Source organism: Somniosus microcephalus, chromosome 17, assembly GCF_052327205.1.
Source record: "Somniosus microcephalus isolate GS21.2 chromosome 17, FLI_Smic_1.0, whole genome shotgun sequence".
NCBI lineage: Eukaryota > Metazoa > Chordata > Chondrichthyes > Squaliformes > Somniosidae > Somniosus > Somniosus microcephalus.
In genome coordinates, this window is record NC_141003.1 from 29150871 (window position 1) to 29172027 (window position 21157).

The 21157-nt window shown below is 45.7% G+C and overlaps 1 protein-coding gene across 1 annotated transcript; it reads right to left on the minus strand.

The window, feature by feature from the left end:
• Nucleotides 1–3146: 3146 nt before the first annotated feature.
• On the minus strand, nucleotides 3147–12016 carry LOC147105608 (uncharacterized). Its single transcript, XM_086010926.1, has 5 exons — nucleotides 11975–12016; nucleotides 8457–8582; nucleotides 8300–8368; nucleotides 3412–3507; nucleotides 3147–3242 (listed from the first exon to the last, which is right to left on the minus strand). Exons 1-5 carry the CDS (start codon nucleotides 12014–12016, stop codon nucleotides 3147–3149), a joined length of 429 nt encoding a protein of 142 aa, XP_085867052.1.
• Between the last annotated feature and the right edge of the window lie 9141 nt (nucleotides 12017–21157).

Below are 21157 nucleotides of genomic sequence, written 5' to 3' on the forward strand. Positions count from 1 at the left end.
GACTAGTAATTCAAAGAATGTGAGAAATTGAGTAAGAAAAAGTGCCCAGGAAGCTGTTGTTCTGTTGTAAAAATCCAACTGGTTCACTAATGTCCTTTAGGGAATGAAAGCTGTCATCCTTACCTGGTCTGGTCTATATGCGACTACAGTGCCACACCAACGTGGTTGCCCTCGAAGTGCCCTAGCAAGCCACTCAGTTAAACCAAAGCTGCTGTTTGCTTGGTACTGGAGGAACAGCGTGTCAGAGTTAAGGAAGTCATAGGGTAAGAGCCAGCTCTGGGTCTGCTTGTCTTCCATCTTATCCTACTGTAGCTAAATGTACTAAATATTGGGAAGACCGAAGCCATTGACTTCGGTCCCTACCACAAACTCTGTTTCCTAATCACCGATCCCATCCCCCTCCCTGGCTGATGTCTGAGGCTGAATGTAATCGTTCACAACATTGGTGACCTATTTGACCCTGAGATGAGCTTCCAACCCCATATCCGCTCCAACACCAAGACTGTCTACTTCCACCTCCGTAATACTACCCGTCTCCGCCCCTGCCTCAGCTCATCTGCTACTGAAACCCTCATCCATGCCTTTGTTGCCTCTAGACTGTGGGGATGACCTACAATGGCTCCGGCTCTGGTAATGCCTCAATTTTAAAATTCCCATCCGGGATCTCTGCGCTCCTCCAATTCTGCTCTGTTGTGCATCCCCAATTTTCATCGCTCCGCCATTAGCGACCATGCCTACAGCTGCCGAGGTCCTAAGCTCTGGAATTCCTTCCATAAACCTCTCCGCCTCTCTAACGCTCGCCTCCTTTAAGATGCTCCTTAAAACCTACCTCTTTGACCAAGCATTTGGTTATCTTTCCTAATATCTCCTTATGTGGTTTGGTGTCAAATTTTGTTTGATAACGCTCCTGTGAAGCGCCTTGGGAAGTTTATTCTACATTAAAGGCGCTTATTTAAATGCAAGTTGTTGTTGTTGTTGCCTTTGCATTTCAGCAAAGCATATTATGAAGTCTTGTACCATGTCACTCCTTTTACTGTAAATTAGTTGTGAAATCTGTTCATCAGGACAGTACTGTAGCCAGCCTTCCTCTTTCCTTTCTTTAGATTTGTGTGAAAAGCCTGGGAATGCAGATCTCTGGTGAGCATCAAGGCCGAGAAATTAGTTGGCACTGCGCCCATTTTTCAGGTGCTAAACGGCCGTCTAAGCATCCAGTATCCCTGTGGGGAATGATGTTCACATGGAGTGTATCTCCCCACTGAGGACACACAATCACTAAATCACCTCTTTTAACTCTGAATCGGCCTAGGCCAAGACATGTCTGAAGCTGAAGAATATCCCACCCATATATACATATATGCCCAAACTTAAAAAGAGGCCCAGACTTTCTCCATATTTTATGCAAGGAAGCAGGGGCCCTTCGAAGTTTAAATTACAGTGACTTGCCTTTTTTAGGTGTAGTGAATGCTCTTACATGGGAGCAATCTAGTTGGGATTAATGACAATTTCCTCAAACAATAGAAGCGGAGCTAACCAATGGGCAGCTCCATCCCTTGTGATCTCCAGGTTTTTTTCTATCTAGGTCTTGCAATGACTGCAAGGTAGGGAGGTCAATCCGCACAGGATGTATAGTAAGCACCACTGCATATGAATGTTGTCTATGTATCATGTTTGAGTGGGTCACCTGATACACACTTCCACAATCACACACCTGCTCATGCTGACCAGTGTAATAAGTACACACGATCCTTCCATGTGAGCATTCACATCCATCCATATACTCATGCCAGCGGTAGTATCAAGCTATCATTGATACACAACTGGAGCTTGAAAGATTGGAGCTTGTTTCGCTGCAATAGTGGATCTCATCGACGTTTTCAAAATTATGAAAGGTTTTGAGGGAGTAAAGAGTGAAAGATTCCTTCCACTGGCTGGGGAATCAATAACCAGGGGATCGACTCAGAATTATCTCCAGAGGAATGAAAGAGGAAGTTAGAAGACATTTTTTCACACAGAGTTTAATGAGAAGGTGGAATGCTTTATCCAAGTGGCAATTGAGGCAGAGACTGTTAATCATTTAAAGGAAATTGGATAGGTATTTGAAAAGGAGAAAATAAAAGATGTTCTGATGAATGGGAAGGGAAATGGGATTCGACTAAACAGGTCTAGTTGAAGAGCTGCCACAGGTATGATGAGCTTAATAATCTCTTTCTGTGCTATAATTTCTATGATTCTGTGGGAGGGCTTTAAGCACCGAGGATCACTGGAATTCATGGCCATGCTGGGCAGTTCCCAGGCACAGGTTTACCTGGAGTTCTGGTCATTGGGGATTAGTATTGCAAATGAACAGATCTATGATTGCTCCAAACAATAATCCACTTCGCAGAATGACAGTATGGTATGGCAGCTGTAGCTACTATGACCGGAAAGCCCTGCAGCGGGTAATCAAAACTGCCCAACGCATTACCGGCACACGGCTACCGACCATAGAGCACATATACCAGAAACGCTGTTTACGGAGGTCACAGACCATCATCAAAGACCCTACCCACCCCAGCCACAGTCTGTTCGCCCTCCTGCCATCTGGGAGACGCTACAGATGCATTCGCACCCGAACGACCAGATTTAGGAACAGCTTCTTTCCCAGGGCTGTCATCCTACTGAACTCCACAAATAAACTCTAAAGCCTGCACATCTGCCAATGCACTTTATTATGGTTATGTTTATGTTAATGTATTACAAGCCAAATGAATGTTGAATGTTTAAATGTCTTAATCTAAATGTACACTCTCGGGAGCCGCAAGCCTACATTTCGTTGTACTGCACTTGTGCACTAACAATGACAATAAAGTTGATTATTATTATTATTATTATTTGAAATGCCGGAGCTTGCTGCCCTGCTGTAATGTGTATTTTATAGTCGATCTTCTAATCTGAATTCACAAACAACTCAAGCTTGCTTAAAGCTGAAGCGAATCCCACATTATGCATCACTCACTAAAAGCAGGCCCGTCAGTTTGGATATTTTCTAAAAAGGCTGTCCTTTTAAATCTCATCACACAAATATTTGTATTTTTCATCAGCTGAATAATTCTACTTAAGCATTGGCGGTAGGTACAAAGTCTACCAAATTCCTTCGCAGCCTTACATCATTGTTGCTTTTCTTCAACCAAACATTCTGACCTTTTAGTTGAACATAAAACATCTTCAAATGATATTAGTCCACACAACACGCTGACAGATTTCTACTGAATAATCAATTTTCAGTCAAAAATCAATATCTGACAAGTTGTAGGACTGAACCTAGCACTCTGCTAAAAATCGTAGCTTAGACACATCCACCTGCAGTTCTTTTTCTGTAACATCAGTAAGGTTAATTTTTTTTTGAAGTTGGACGGTTTTAAAGATACTTACACGAAATTGTTTCAGTCTTTCTGCTCTCTCCCGTAGGGCTGGTTCTTGCACTGCTGTCTTCTTTGCTCTTTCAGTTCTCCATTGTTCCTGTTTCTTCTGGATCAAATCAAATATTATTTGAGTCAGAAGCTAAAGCTCAGGCTTTTATTTGCAGGAGCTGACAGCGGGGGAGTTTAGCTTGCTGTTGAGAATGCTTTTCACTGTCAGGCGGTAACTGCTAAAGATTTTAAAATAAAGAAATAGGAAGCCCCAGTGTACCAATGAGTTTTTGGTGCAATATGAAGTTTTACTTTATATCTAATAATAATGCAATGGTATGTGATTTACAATGACTACAGCAATCCCATGTAAATATAGTCTGTAAAAGAAGTAAAATATATCAATATCTTTAGAGAGCTCACTTTCAAGTGATCTTTTCCACATGTAAACAGTTAGTATAAAACATATGTAACATTGCATTTAGAAATTTAGGGAAAAGTAGGCTTGTAGGCCAATTCATGTGGTCATCTGGAAAGCCCCTTCTGCCTAGCTTTGGTACCTTCTAATGCTGGTGTACCAGTGGAGATAACTGAAAAAGTGGTTAGAAATAAACCCAGAATAGTCTGCAAACACACCAGCTTGTTTTCCTTCGTGCCTACTAATAATTAGGACCTATCAGACTGCGGATCTTTGCTCCCAGCTTTTTCATGTTAGATATTATGCTAGGTTGTGAAGTATGTGCTACAACTTAGAGGCAGGCTTATAATGAGGGTGGCACACACTTGCTAATGCATGGTGGCTTGAGAGCTGTGTGGTTTAAATTAACCAATTATTTCTGCCAAATGGTCTTTATCAGCAGAACTGCAGAATAAAGCTTGCACTATGGTTTTCACCTTTATCATGTTCACCTAAGATATAAACTGAATATTCATCCTGATTCAACTCAGCAGAGATGAGTTGGTTGAGAGGAATACTAGAAGTATTCAGGATGCAAGGAATCAAGAATGATATAATAAGATGGCTTGGACCAGAAACAAGGCTTGTACAGAAGATCCAAGAAAGACGATTGCAATGGTTTGGGAACAATGCAAACAGCTGGAATATCTTTCATGGCCCTGCATACAGAGATACAGGGAACAAGAAGCAGAGGAAGACCAAGGAAGCACTGGATAGACAATCTCAAGAGTGACCTGTCCCAGGACAGAGAGGCCCAAGGACCAAACTGCATTAGTCCTTGGCCCTCATAAGAATAAGTCAGACAAACTGTGGATGCCAATTTTACTCTGCATCGAGGCCAAGTGATAAGTCCGGTAGGGCGGGGAGGGGAGGAGCCAATCAGGAAGCGGGTGACAGCAGGTCTGCAGTGGCTTGCAATAGTTTTCTGGAGCCAGGAGGAGCATTCCTGCTCCTTTCGATTCCACAAAATACAAAAATCATTACTTATTTACCCTTGTACTCTATGCCTCTTTTTATAAAACCCAAGTGTCCTTTTTTAATGAGTTTATTTGCCTGCCTTGCACGATCAAGGAATTATGTATTGAAACTCCTATGTTTCTCTGTTCCTCCAGACCCTTCAGCATCTTTCCATTGAATATAAATACCATTCCTTGTTTTTCTTCTCAAAATGTAATAACTCACACTTGTCCAAAATTATGATAAATTTGTCCCAGGCAATACATTGGCCCACAGGTAAGGTACTGTGCAGTGTTGGGTGCACCATTATAGAAAAAACATTAAAGGCACCAAGGGCTAGAAATTCAGTGGGCTTTGCACCCAGTTACCGCCCAAATAGGGTTTCTGCGCCAGTGTAAGAGGGTGCGCTGATATTCAGCACTGCGGTAATGGCGGCGGTAGCCGGTAGCGCTGCGCCGACACCGATGACGCCATCGGTGTGCGCAGTGCCCCGGTTCCGCCCCGCTTCCGGCCCAAACCCCATATTTAGTTGCGGCCGCCTCTTCTGCAGCGGCCGCAAACAGCGATTGAAAAACGGGGCCGTACTGCTGCGCTACTGGGGCGCTTTAAGGTGGAGGTGCGGCCGGCCGCTTTTTCGGCGGCCGCCTGCCCGCACCTCCTTCCCCGGCCTCCTCCACCCCCCTGCCGCGGCATTGCCCGCTGCTTTCCGCGAGCCCGGCACTTCTCCGTGGTGCCGGGCTCATTTGCCAGCACAATCCAGCGGCGATCTCGCTGTTGCAGGCACCTCCCCCTTAAGAGAAGGAGGAGGCCTGCAGTACCGCAGCCTGCCGCTCCGCAGCGGGTCGCGCAGCGGGGCCTACAGCGCAGAAATTCAGTTTCAGCGCCCCAAGCGGGGGCGGGCACACCCTGGAATAGCGCCCGGTTCCGACTTGGGGCACAAAAGCCGAATATCTGACGGGCGCACCTGGCTCCGCGCTCAGCGCTAACTTTTGGGCGTTAGCCTGCTGGCGGGCCTTAACTGAATTTCTAGGCCAAAGTGTGTAGAGCAGTGATTAACCAAGATGATGCCAGGGCTGAGAAACTATAGTTATGAGCAGACACTTAAGATACTCGCACTATTTCTACTGGAACAGTGAAGGCTAGAAGGTGCTTTAATAGAGGTTCTAAAATTATACAAGGTTTGAATAGGGTGAATTAGGAAAGACTATTTCCTCTGGTTGGAGCATCAGTGATGGGAATCCAGAACAAGGGAGCACAATCTTAAAATGAGAGCTGAGCCATTCAGGGGCCAAATCAGGAAGTACTTTTTCACACAAAGGATTGCGGAAATCTGGAACTCCATCCCCCAAAAGGCTGTGGGTGCTGGGTCAATTGAAATTTTCAAGACAGAGTGACAGATTTTTATTAGGCAAGGGTATCAAGGGACACGGATCAAAGGCAGGTAAATGGAGTTGAGGTACAGATCAGCCATGATCTCATTGAATGACAGAACCGTCTTGAGGTGCTGAATGGTCTACTCATGTTCCTATGCTCCTACAATCCTATATTCCACGATAAATTGCATTTGCCTCTTGTTTGCCCATAACACTAATCTACGTCTTCTTGAAGTCTGCCTTGCTGTTTACCAAACCTCCTACTTTTGTGTCAATATTAAATTGCAATAGCATGCCCCCTATGCCCAAGTCCAAATCAATTCTATATATCAAGACCAAAAATGGAGCCAGTAATGACCCCTGGGCTACACCACTTCCAACCCTTCTCTAATCCAAGCAACAGCCATTAACCCTAATCTATTGTTTCCTGTCCATGGACCAAATATCTATCCATGCTGCTACATTTCCTCATACACCATATGCCTGAACTTTTGTAACAAATCCCTTATCCTTTGTAATATGCCTGGAAGAGGAGAAGGAAGAAAATGTAAACTAATTTACCACAAATTGAGTTTAACTGAGAAGATAAGATTTAACTGCAGGCATTAAATCAAATCTGATAACTGCAATAGCTATTTACCAGTACAGGTACTCTCTCAACTTAAAATATGACACAATTAAGATGCAACTTCTTCACACAAAGGGTGATGAATATGTGGAATAAACTACCTAGGGAGACAGTCCAATTGTAGGTTGTTATAAATTTCAGTATTGTGTTGGATACATTTTTAGCACCTAGTGCTCCTGAAGGGTATGAGAGGTAAAGGAACATTGTGAACTTTGGGACCAGTCTGCTGGATGGAAATCCTTCAGGTCCTAAGGACATTGTGACAATATTGTTCGGAGCAGTGTAAGTTAAGTGTGTCTAGGGACCTTCCATAGATATCCATGGTTTCCTGGAGCTTGCTTAATTGCCTTTGTGAGCTGGGAGGAATTTCTCAGAGTTTTCCTTGCAATTGTTTTTTTTTAACCTCCCCCAGGAGTCACTTGCAGTTGGGGAGAGTGGTGGACAAGTTTGCACAGTCTGGTGGGTAGGCTGAGCATTGACGGACCTGACTGACTCTTTTCACCATTCTATTCATATGTTTGTAAGTGTACCACACATTGCTTTTGGCTCTCTCTTTAATGGGCCAAAGGAACCATCAAATTGCTCTATCCAGAACACATTGGCCTGGAGTTTCTGCTCGGTTGCGCTATACGCCCAAAATTGACCAAAACAGCACAAAAGATCGAGGAATTTGAAGCGCAAGTTCAGTCCAATGCAAATGGAGTTTCTGCGATCATTTGTGCTGGTTTAAAAAACATCGCACTGGAAGCGGGCCCCGCCCACAACACTTTCCAAGCCCCCCAATCGAATTAATCACCATGGCAAGTTTCCGCTAATTGCGTTCGTTTGCAGGCCTTCGAGGAGGCTCTTAAAATTAAGCTTTTTATTAGGCACAAAGGCACTAATAGGCACTTTTAAAAGCTATTAATTTTTTAAAAATTTACTAAGAAACTAACTACTGTACACCAATGAATCTAGTAAATGATTGTGTATAGTTTTTAAAGTTATTTTCAGTTATTTAAAATCAGCTTACTCACAAGTAGTGGACTAGACACTCTGATTAAAAATGCTCACTTTTTGTGATAAGCCCATTTTCAGCTGCATTAATAAAACTGCATCAGGTTACCACTCTTAAATATATCAAGGAATATATGTATGTAATAGACATTTTTTAACATAAAAGATTATGTTCTAGAATGCTGCCAGATTGCTCTAGTTCATGGAAGATTTCACGTGGGGCTTAGATGCAAATAAATTTGAGCGAAAACTTGAGCTAAAAATTCACTTTGCAAAACTCGCGCAATTTGCGCCCAGATCATTGATTGCGTCCATAGTGGAAACTCTTGGCCGTTGTTCCTGTAAGGCTCAGTACACTTATGGTGATTGTGTATTAATAAACTTCAGACACTGTTGTGAAAAGCTCTGGATAGTATCACTACATTGATAGTGTGAAATGCCTTCATTACATGAGCATGTTGCAGACAGTGAGAAATTATTCCAACTGTTATTCCAATACCATTTGCATTTCTTCAAGTTCCTTTTGTTTCTCCATTTCCTTCTGTTCTCTTTGTTGCCTCCGTTTCATCTGAATGAAATACAAAAAAACCTAATTTGATTCTGAAATAGTTCAGATGGCTCCTAACAAACGTCAGTACTTAGAAGATGCTGGGTACCCTTTCCAGATGATGTTGACTGTCTAATTGTTCTGTTTGCTGGATGTCAGATATTAACTGAAGCCTCTTTTCATCTAGTGTCCTCAGAATTGCATTATCCTCCTCCTCACACTCATCGTTCACTGCCTGATTGAGAAGGTACAAATAAGACTAGAAACATACCAATCATTGTGAGAAATCCTGGTAAGAGCAACTCAATATTGCTAAAGGAAAATAATTCTGAAAGAGAAAGATCATGAGGCCCAAATTTATTTTTGAATTATTTGGAGATTCAATTTCTGAGCTTAAGCATCTGGTGGTTAGGGTATTACATTTAACCTCAGTGACTTCAGGCTCCAGAGGGGAAAATCAGACAGGGTTCCCACTCCTGATCCCTGCTTGAAAAGTGTCGTTATCAGGTAAGGACAAGCTTGGTTGTGATATTCCTCAAATGGAGAATGATCTTTCAATGCTTACTGTCTAGGATCACATGTGAAGAAAAGCCACCGAGAAAAGAATGACAGACTTAGCCATGCCAGAGGAACCACACCCTAGCATGCGTTTGACCTTTAAGGGGAAAATAAGGGACGAAAATTGCATAAAAAATTATTACTTGGAAATGCTCACTAAGCAGCATTTAATCCACGAGGACTAACAAATCATGAGTGATAAAACTATTAGGAACTCTTCCTCACCAAAAGAATGGAATCAGTGTTTAATGGTAAGTTTCCCACAAAGTATTTCTTTTACATCACAAGTGAATAGTAAACAACATTCTATTTGCTGTAAGACTTATTTCAAACATGGACAGTATTTTAATATTGATCAATGGGTTCTTATCTCTGTCCTTGTGCGAATTGTTACCATCTTGAAAATCCCCACAGCAGGAAGTGAACAGTTACATTTAAACAGAGGTCATGACCAAAATAGAACATATTGTGGCAGTGAACCGCACAGTTAAAGTGAAGAAATAGCCCTGTGATTCCATATAAAGATTTGAATGTGAATTAAAAAAAAAAATCAAAGTGAATGAAATTAAACTGGCAGCAGCATGCTTTATTTCCATATCAAATCCAAAGTAAGTGCAGCACCTTTTTTTTCCATCTTGATACTGCGTCACAGAGCTGAAACTTTACTCTGGAGCTGTGGTGCGACAGTTTCATGTTAGACCGAGGTAGTTCTGTTACGGACAGGCACGAGTCATTTCAAGATGGCAGCCATAGAGTTGGTTAGGGAGGGAATTATGTCAGGGTAATAGGCAAATGATGGAATTTTGTACAATTTTTGAACAGAAACCATTTTACTCCACCATGTTTATGCACAGAATAAGATCTGAAAGTTAGAGGACAACAGTGCTCATAGAGTTGTACTGTTCACTCAGGTACTACTATATATATGGCAATAAAAAGGTAGAAATTCATAGAAATGACAACACAGAAGGACACCATTCGGCCCATCACTACTGTTCCAGTACTAACTCTTTAACAAGAGCTTTCTACTCTAATCCCATTTTCTTGCCTTTTCTGCATATCATTTTGTATTCTTGCTTTTCAAATACTTTTCCAGTTCCCTTTTCAAGTGGAAATAATTGGGCTTGGGTACATTGCTCAACCCCTTTTAATTCAGAATGTGCAAGAAGGTGTTCCCACTAGATCTCAGATAGTCTATGGCTGTTTTACAAGTCATTCGAATAAAACCATAAGACTACAGCCTGCAGTCTACAATCCATACATCCACTTCTATCTGTATTGTTGATGCTGATAGCAGCTTTTTTAAAGTTATTTTACTACACCCATGTTTTTCTTGTTGTTCTTTGCAGGGTTCAAGAAAAGATTAGCAGAGAACTATCCATTGTCACTGAAATGCTGAATTAAGTGACACTCCATTATATATTTATGTGCTTCCTGAGAATATCTGTAATTCAAAACTGAGATGAGGAGAAACTTCTTCACTCAGAGGGTGGTAGGTTTGTGAAATTTGCTGCCCCAGAAAGCTGTGGAAGCTACATCATTAAATAAATTTAAAACAGAAATAGATAGTTTCCTAGAAGTAAAGGGAATTAAGGGTTACGGGGAGCGGGCAGGAAATTGGACATGAGTCTAGGTTCGGAATGGTCATGGCCCTGTGGGTAGTGGAGTGGGCCCAGGGGCCGTGTAGCCTTGTTCTGCTCCTACTGTGTTCTAATTCTGTGTTAGATTTCAGGAGATGGTTTTATTCCTGTTCCTGGCTGGGGTGGAGATCGCCTTTACAGAAGGTAAGTACTGTAGAAAATATAGGGACAGAGTGATCTCCTGGAAGAATTTCGATCGCCTAGATGGGTCGGAGAGGAATTTCCCAGATTTTTTTCTCCCAAATTGGCCATTGGGTCTTTATCTGGTTTTTCGCCTCTCCCGGGAGATCACATGGGTTTGGGTGGATGCAGAGTGATAGAAGATTTGAGGTTAGGATCAGATCAGCCATGATCTTGTTGAATGGTGGAGCAGGCTCGAGGGGCCGATTGGCCTACTCCTGCTCCTATTTCTTATGTTCTTATGTTCTAACCAAACTGTCCTAAATTATGGTTAAATATATAGCCTCCAGCCAACTTCTACTGAATTCTTTCAATGTCAGGCTGATGCAAGCCCATGGAGAAATTTGAAAACAAGGGTGAGGAGTTTTGAAATCAATACATCAGGGAACCAGGATCCTAGGAAGGATGGTGTTAATTAGTTAGCAGGATGAGATGCAGGCAATGGAGTTCTGGATGAGTGGGAATTTGTGTAGGGTGGAGTCAGGGATGTCAGAGGAGAGACTGTTGGAAAGGTCTATCCTGGAAGCCACTAAGCCTGGGGAAGGGTTTCAGCAGGGTTGAGTTCATGAAGTTAGGCAATGGCTACAGAAGTGGATTGGATGTGGGGTTTGAAGCTAGGTTCAGAGTCAAACAGGATACTGAGTCTGCACACTGTCAAATTTAGCTTCAGAAACAGCTGGGAAAGGGGATAGAATTGGGGAGGTGCTAAGGAGAAGAGTTTCTGACAGGAGCTGAAAAGAATGGCTTCAGTCTTGCCATTGATGAGCGGAGAAAATTCCAGCTCACCCACAAATTAATATTGGACAGACAGTTGTACAACACAGCAACAGTCATGAGATTAAGTGTGTTGTTGGAGACACACAGCTGGGTGTCATCACTTCAACCCCTTCTGCTCACCAGCACAGACTGGGTCAAGTGACTTGTACCTGTGTTGTAACATTCTATGGTTCTATTCTATAACTGATACCAAATTTGATTCTATTAGTTTATTTTATGCATTTTTATTGAAGAGTCCACCATATTTAATTGGTCAGAAATTCCAGAACCGTTTTTACTCAAGGACACTTACTTCCTGTGAACATAGATTCTCAGCACGTTAATTGTCTTGTGCCCTTTGCCGCTTTGTCTGACACGTTGGTCACATGACCAGTCAGTTGATATATTTTTCTCAATCAAAGTTATTGTCATCTGGTTTACTAATAATCTCAAACTGATGAACACGCCTTTGTTCTAATAACACACCACCTACCTGTGCACCAAGAGTACCTCCCTCTTGCTCTAGGTTGTCCATCTTGATATTTGTCCTTTAAACTGCAGTAAACATATGTATTATCAAAAGTAATGACAAAATATACCTGGCTCAGATCAAGGACACAAAACAGGGACAAATTTAATATGTTATAAATATTGTAAAATACAATTGAGTTTCTTTCTTTTCTGGCTTATATATGGAGAAGAAATTAAGAAGAACAACGTTTTGAAGAAAATTCCCTCAGAAAGCGCCTATATTTCCAAAAGAAACCGCATAGCTGCTTTTGTATTATGTTTTGGCCACCGACCCCTCTAACACAGGTCTTTTGTAGTCAACAGAAAGCTGCCCAATTTTGGGGATTTGAGTCTTGCTGGTAACCATTGATCTTACTGGGTCTTGTCTTGACATCATTACTCCCCTCTCGTGCTCTGGCCAAAGCGTCATGACCAGCCTTATGCATGCTCGGAGAATTGGGCCCCCACAATGCATCTCGTTTACAGGAAGACTGACTGCACATTAGAAACTAAATGCAGGAGGGGGGAGCGGTTAGCTCATTCCCCCGAGATCCAAAGAGGCAAAGTAGAAGCAGCTTCCATTCCAAACAATAGTCAGACATGGAGAAAGCATTTGCCAAACCTTTCTTTATTAGTTTGAGAACAGAGAAGAATCTCAAGAGCTGTGCATTATCTTTGCTGCTATGCTTCGTGCACTAATAATACAATCGTGTGGTCTACTGTGATTTACATCAATGCATTGTGTTCTTTGTAAACAAATGAAGAGTCATCAAATGCATTTTCATGAAGACAGTGCCCCTTTAAAACACAAGCTAAACCTGGAGGCTAAAATTGAAAGAGGAAGATCAATTAAATTTAAACAGGAACCTGTGAAAGATTATCAGATAAACCGACTAGTCCCATCAGAAGAAAAGGAAGCATTTCCAAGACCATACTTTCAGAAGAGATTAATTTTATTGCGGCATAATAACCATTTGAGGATTAATAGGTTATTCAGGAGATTAGCGTGACATGCTGATTGATCCAATGCTTTGAATACTGCTTCAGATAGGTGATTGGTGGTTGTGAATTTACAAGGCTACTAGCATGATAAAAGGAGAAAGTAACCGAGAGTCGTTGCCCATAGCTGGAGGATTAGGTTAAGCTGACAACCTGCAGTTTCCTCTGGAGTGAGATAAGATAAAAGCCTGCTTGAAAAATGTTGGGCACCACATGTGTTTAAGCTTGAAATCCCAGCAAAATACTAAAGTGTTTTCCTGTGACCATAAAAAGCACATCCCTGACCCCTGCATTGGTTCCTGTTACACCGTGACCTGGTTCCACGACCCAGTTACTTCACTTGTGCATGTCAATAAAATACTGGAACGACAGGGTAAATCTTGTGAGTGTGCACTCCCTCCTTGGAGCCTCACCCACCAGGAGCCCATAATGGGACATTGCGGGGGTAGTCCTATCATTTTTAATCAAGAAAGTTGTGATGTGTGCGCCCGCAGTTTCCAGATACGTGGTCCCGGCTGGGAAGTTCCGCATCGGGAACATGCATAAAATTTATTCTCAGTTCTTTGCAAAGTCTCCATACACATACACACACGCTTCATATACTGCTTCACACACTAGACGTTTCATGCTTTAAGTGACTGTGCAAATTTATTTTGCAAAGTAGGATGGTTTATCTACTCAATGCACCCCCACCACCGCCCCCCCCCCCCCACATGCTCCCTCTCCCCAGCCAAAGGTCTTATGGATAAAGGCACTTCTTGGTATTGTTCTGTCATACAGACCAGAATGCCCTAGTTTCTATTCCTGCTCTGTGCTGAGTTAGCTAACCTTAACAGGGGTGTTCCAATTGACTTAATCGCCCCTGGGTTATGGGGAAAAAGCAGCCAGTGTTCCACTCCAGTGACCTCTGCTGGAAAGTGCTCATGTAGATGTAGAGTAAGAACTGAATTAGTCTCGGCTGTGGTACCTACTGACACTCACTGTCTAGGCTCATACATGAAGATGTTCACATTATTGGATGCTTGCTGGTTGATACCCATCGTACCAGACACCTTTAAAATAGGATGGAGAGCACTGGGAAAAAAATACATTGGAAGAAAAAATGGAGCCTGCCCTTATTGGGGAATTGAAGACCTTTTCTCATTTAGTTAACCAGTGTCGCCATTGGGTTTTGGCAGTTTGCAGGTCAGATGCCAAATATAGCTTTGCTCTGCTTGAAGAATGTGCCTCAATCCAACACAGCTTCCCAGTTGTGTGACAATTGCATTTCAAACTTCTAGGCTTGTGACCACGAGCTGACAACTATGCTGACTGAATTGTGCATGTTATTATTAATTACTTTTATTGAAACATAGAGGAGAAAAGAAAGAAAGACTTGCATTTACGCCTTTCACGGCCTCAGAATATCCCAAAGCACCTTACAGCCAAAGAAATGTAATTTGCTGTAATGTAGGAAACGGGGCAGCCAATTTGCGCACAGCAAGGTCCCAGAAACAGCAATGAAATAATGACCAGATAATCTGTTTTTAGTAATGTTGGTCGACGGGTAAATGTTGAGCAGGAAATCGGGGAGAACTCCCTTGCTGGTCTTTGAAATACTGTCATAAGATCTTTGACGTCCACCTGAGAGGGCAGATGGGACCTCGGTTTAACGTCTCATCTGAAAGACGGCACTTCAGACAGTGTAGCACTTCCTCAGTACTGCACTGGATTGTCAGCCTAGATTTTGTGTTTAAGTCACGAGAGTGGGGCTTCAATCCATGACCTTCTGACTCAGAGGTGAGGGTGCTACCACCGAGACATGGCTGACAGGAGAATGGACAAGACGTTGGTTAACCTCACTAGTGAATTTGCAACATCCAGACAGTGCTGAGAACAGATCAGCCTGGCCCCAAAACTCAAACAGTGTGTTATTTGTAGCATAGAAAGTAGAATGACAAACACACGTACTGCTTTCCACAGACTCTGTTTAAGGATAATGATTTACCATTTATAAACCCCAGCTGACCACAGGCAGAGCTGATCATATCATACTGCATTTTGAACCCGCTTTCTAGCAGTGGGTTGTAAGGGAGAGGTGAGCCCGTGGCATGACACAAACAACTTAAGAATCTTTTATTTTCAACAGTAACAGTGCAACAGCAGCTTGGCCGAACACGTCCAAGTAAAGATTATCCTTCAGAATTACCTTTTCCAAATCATGGAATTAATACACCCATCTAGGAAAAACTGAAATAACCAGGTTGACAATGATTACATTTAAATATTATACTGTAGGAATTGACGAATTCCTACGAATAACTGAGATCGACACAGGAGAACAATGAAACAGGTCTTTACTCAACAGAGATGCCACGAGGACTGCCTGGGGAGTCACGTGGTTTGCGACGTGACGTCATCGCGTTTGCCCGTGTTTTCCCGCGCTCTTAAAGGGGCCATGCCCCGTACATGCAAACTCTATATACAAAACACAGTAATGCCTAACACAATGGTACAGGCTTAGGCTGGTGTTAGAACATCGTTAAAGAGAATTATGTACAGTTAGCCAGAGTAATTCAGTGGTTCTGCCACATGAGCCCCCCCAGAATTTGCTTTAACGGACAAAGTCAAACGGTGAGGGGGTCTGACGAGCCTGTCAGAACGACTCCCGTACTCTCGAGGCGGAGGCTGCAGGGCGGCCGGCGGTCTGGCGGGCGGTCGCACTTGGTCTGCCGTAACGACGATGGGTGGCCGACCCCGTCTCGGCGGTTGTGCTGTCTCGACGGGGCGGTCGAGGTCCAAATGTGCTGGCTTCAAGCGATCGACCGAAATATGGTCCGGTTTACCACTGACATCTACCTTGACGGTTTTATCCCCTACTTCCAACACGTGGAAGGGACCGGTATATGGGGCCTTGAGCAGATCCCTATGTGCATCATGGTGAATAAAAACATACTCAGCCTTGTGAAGCTCCGTGGGAACGTGTGACCTCTGCAGCCCGTGGTGCGAAGTGGGCACCGGTGCGAAACATCTGGCCGCCTCTTGGTGACTAGCAAGCTGGGCAGACGCGGACCATGGCTCCGTCGATATTGGTAGGAAGTCCCCTGGGACTCGCAGCGGCTGACCATACACGAATTCCGCAGATGAAGAGGGAAGGTCTTCTTTGGGGGCCGTGCGAAGGCCCAACAGGACCCACGGTAGCTTGTCTGCCCATCCAGCATCCTGGAGGCTGGCCCTCAGGGCGGCTTTCATTGACCGGTGGAAGTGTTCGCAGAGGCCATTCGCCTGTGAGTGGTAGGCTGTGGTGCGGTGTAATTTGACACCGAGTCCTTGGGCCACTGCATTCCAGAGTTCGGAGGAAAACTGCGGTCCCCTGTCCGACGAAATATCTGCGGGCACTCCGAAACGGGCGGTCCAGGAGGAAATGAACGCCCTGGCCACGTCCGCCGAAGTAGTGGATGACAGGGGAACCGCCTCTGGCCATCTGGTGGTGCGGTCAACCATGGTCAGGACGAGTGAAAAACCATGGGAGGGTGGGAGTGGTCCTACCAGGTCCATGTTGACATGGTCAAAATGTCGCTCCGGAACTGTGAAGGCGGCCAATGGAGCTTTGATGTGGCGCTGTACCTTTGCCTTTTGGCAGACCACACAGGTGTTGGCCCAGTCGCGGACATCTTTATGTATGCCATGCCATACAAATTTCGCAGACATCAGCTTCTGAGAGGCCTTCATTCCAGGGTGTGACAACCCATGTATGGCATCGAACACTTTGCGGCGCCAGACGACCGGCACGACAGGGCGAGGATCCTGTACGGAGACGTCACACAACAGCGTGGTACCTACCGAATGGAACTTGACGTCGGCCAACTGGAGGCCGGTGTTGGCCGTTCTGTAAGCTTGGACTTCCGGGTCTGAGGCTTGGTCCGCTGCCATGAGGGCGCAGTCGATGCCCAAATGAACCGTATTGACGACCGCGCGGGAGAGGCAGTCTGCCACCAGGTTGTCCTTACCGGCCACGTGCCGTATATCCGTGGTGAATTCGGATATGTAGGTCAGTTGACGCTGCTGTTGGGCTGACCACGGTTCGGCAGTCTTGGACATCACAAAGGTCAGCGGCTTATGGTCCACAAAGGCGGTGAAAGCACGTCCTTCTGGAAGGAACCGAAAATGGCGGATGACCAGAAAAAGGGCGAGCAACTCCCGGTCGAACGTGCTGTATGCTCCCTCGTTCTGCCGTAGTTGACGGCTGAAGAATGCCAACGGCTGCCACAAACCATTCACCCACTGCTGTTGCACGGCACCGACTGCGTAGTCTGACGCGTCGGTGGTGAGGGCGATGGTGGCTCCTGGCAGCGGGTGCGCCAGCATAGTCGCGTTGGCTAAAGCGCTTTTGGTGTCGGCGAATGCTCGGACCATGTCATCCGTCCAGTCTACCGGGTTCTTGCCAGTCTTGCCCTTGAGGGCCTCGTACAGGGGCCGCATGAGTAGTGCCGCCTTAGGCACGAAACGGTGGTAAAAATTTACCATGCCTTGGAATTCCTGCAGGGCCTTTATGTTCTGCGGGCGTGGAAAGGATGTCACCGCCTCTACCTTCAAAGGTAAAGGAACTGCTCCCTCGGAGGTGATGCGATGCCCCAGGAAGTCAATTTGGTGCAGGCCAAACTGACACTTGGCCGGGTTGATAATTAGGCCGTGTTGGCTGAGGCATCGAAAAAGGGTGCATAGGTGACAGGTATGTTCTTCCTTGGTAGGACTGGCAATTAGAATATCGTCCAGATAGATGAAGAGGAACTTGAGGTCCCGCAGCACGGAGTCCATCAGGCGTTGGAAATCCTGGGCGGCGTTCTTTAATCCAAACGGCATCCGTAAAAACTCGAAGAGGCCGAATGGGGTGATGACTGTGGTCTTCTGGACGTCCTGTGGATGAACTGGGACCTGGTGGTAGCCTCGGACGAGGTCGACTTTTGAGAAAACGGTGTTCTCTGCCAAATGGGCAGAGAAATCCTGGATTTGGGGAATCGGATACCGATCAGGAGTGGTGGCGTCGTTTAGTCGTCAATAGTCGCCGCATGGCCGCCATCCGCCACCAGGCTTCAGGACGATATGGAGGGGTGAAGACCAGGGACTATTCGACCGGCGAATAATCCCTAACCGTTCCATGGTGGCGAACTCCGCCTTTGCGACCGCCAGCTTGCCAGGTTCCAGGCGCCGGGCCCGCGCGTAGACCGGGGGGCCGTTGGTGGTGATGTGGTGTTCCACACCATGTTTCGTGGCTGTGGAGGAGAACGTGGGTCTTGTCAGGTCGGGGAATTCGCTGAGCAGGCGAGCGAACTCATCAGGAGTCGGGAACACACAGGAGACGGTGCGTGACATAGTGTTACTGCGATAACACGGAAGGGAATGAAAAGTGGCTGCATTGATCAGCCGCCAGTTCCGAACGTCGACCAGGAGGCTGTTGGCGCACAGGAAATCCACGCCGAGGAGGGACTGGGAAACTTTGGCCGTAACAAACTCCCAGTGAAAACGTTGCCCCCAGAGGTACAACTCCACTCGCCGTCTGCCGAAGGTCCGAATTGTGCCGCCATTGGCTGCTTCAAGGGCGGGGCCGTGATTCCCCGTCTGCACATTGAGGGCGGACGCGGGTAAAATGCTGCACTGCACTCCGGTGTCACACAGAAAACGATGACTGGAGAGGGTATCGGTGATGAACAGCAATTTTCCCGCGTTGCCGATCGCCATCGCGGCCGCGGGGTGCCCGTTAGACCCATTCCTCGGTGGCCGCAGTGTCAGATGATGCTGGTTTTTTTGGGGGGGAAAACTGCAGGGAGGGCGGCAACGCTTCACCTTCGCACCGAACTGCGCGTGGTAGAAACACAGCCCAGCAGGCTGATGAGCTGGGGCGGCGTCTGCGGGGGATGGGTGCCTCGTGGCGGCGCAGTACTGCCGAGTTACAGCCAAAATTTTGTCAGCCTCCGCCGCGAGTGCGGCGCAGTCTTCAGTTTCAGATATGGCTAGGGCAGTTTGTACCTGTTCAGGCAGTTGGCTGAGGAAAATTTCACGGAATAGGAAACATTCCCGTTCTGAGCCCAGGAGTGTGAGCATTTGGCTCATCAACTCTGAAGGCTTGGAGTCCCCGAGCCCGGGCATAGCGAGTAATCGACGGGCGCGCTCCGATTTTGTGAGCCCGAAAACTTGCAGTAACCGCGCTTTGAGGGTTTCATACTTGCGCTCCGTTGGGGGGTTTTCGAGGAGGCTGGCGATCCGAGAGGCGGTAGAGCTGTCGAGTGCGGAGACCACGTAAAGATACTTGGTCTGATCTGCATCGATGTTCCTCAGGGCGAACTGGGCCTCGACCTGAATAAATCACGAGGGTGCTTGCTGCTCCCAGAACTGCGGTAGCTTTAGCGAAACGGCATTTGCCTCCATGCTGTGCTCTTCTTCTGTGAAAACGTTCACAAAAACGGGGTCACCAATGTAGGAATTGACGAATTCCTACGAATAACTGAGATCGACACAGGAGAACAATGAAATAGGTCTTTACTCAATGGAGATGCCACGAGGACTGCCTGGGCAGTCACGTGCTTTGCGACGTGACGTCATCGCGTTTGCCTGCGTTTTCCCATGCTCTTAAAGGGGCCACGCCCCGTACATGCAAACTCTATATGCAAAACCCAGTAATACCTAACACAATGGTACAGGCTTAGGCTGGTGTTAGAACATCGTTAAAGAGAATTATATACAGTTAGCCAGAGTCATTCAATGGTTCTGCCACAATACAATACATTTAATTATATGGTCTTATTCCTTCCAGCTTTTACTCCAAGTGGCCACTATTCACATGTTACATACAATTTACAGAACAGAAACAGGACATTCGGCCCATTGCTGGTGTTTATGCTCCACACGAGCCTCCTCCCAATCCATTTACTTCATCTGACACTATTGACATATCCTTCCATGTGAGCCTTGACAGTTAGTGTTGGCAGAGTATTCGACCTTTGGGAAGAGGCTGAGATTAATCCTGACCTTAGTTGACCCAAACCTACATGCTTCTGGCAGGGGCTGGTGGGTCATGCTCACAAGCGCAGAGACCAGCTGCAGCAATGCCACTTCTAGCCTGGCTGAGACCCACTAGTTCAGCAGACTGGTGAGCGAAGCTGCCAACTCCAGGGGTCTGGATGGCTCAGCGACGCACGAGATAAATTGACTGAGCCTATGAGAAACTTTGCTGTTAAGTTGTAGTATCCATCTATGAGACAGACCTGTGCCTTTATTTTTTGGTAATCATTATTTTTGGGGCATTCCGGTTAGCATCGATACATATTTCTCAGGCAGTTTACATGCTAAATGTTGTGCTCACAAATTCTTTGGCAGTGCTCACTTCCTGACTACAAGCTGGTGAAGAGGAACCTTACTCATTGGTAGTACATGTTGGAAAATCCCTGTTGCACAGCCTGTGATTTTCCGCTATGCGCTGACAGCAGCCAACATTCCCTACTGCCAAGAGTTACACCTCCAAAGCCAACGTTAGTTTTGAAAATTAGAAGCTTTTGCATTGCAAAGGTTTATTGCTTAGTTTCTACTGAGAACACAAATCAGTTAACTAGCTGAAGATTCACTGAATCAATCCATAGTGTGGTGAAGTATGGGGCCATGCGGAGTGTCCTAAGTTTGATTCTCGGCCTGTCCTAAGTTGACGGATCTCAGCTGCTAGTATCAACAGCACCAGCACCAGCCAAAACCAGCAACACCAGCAGCACAAGCACCAACAGCACCAACACTGGCAGCACCAACATCAGTACCACCAACACCAGCACCAACAACACCAGCACCACCAACACCAACACCAGCACCAGCACCAACACCAGCACCAGCACCACCAGCACCAGCTCCACCAGCACCACCAACACCGGCACCAGCACCAACACCAGCACCAGCACTACCAGCACCAGCACCACCAACACCGGCACCAGCACCACCAGCACCAACACCAGCACTACCAACACCAGCACCACCAGCACCAACACCAGCACCACCAACACCAGCAGCACGAGCACCACCAACACCAGCACCAGCACCAGCACCAACACCAGCACCAACACCAGCACCACCAACACCAGTAGCACCAGCACCAGCACCAACACCAACACCAAGATCAGCACCATCAACACCAGCACCACCAACACCA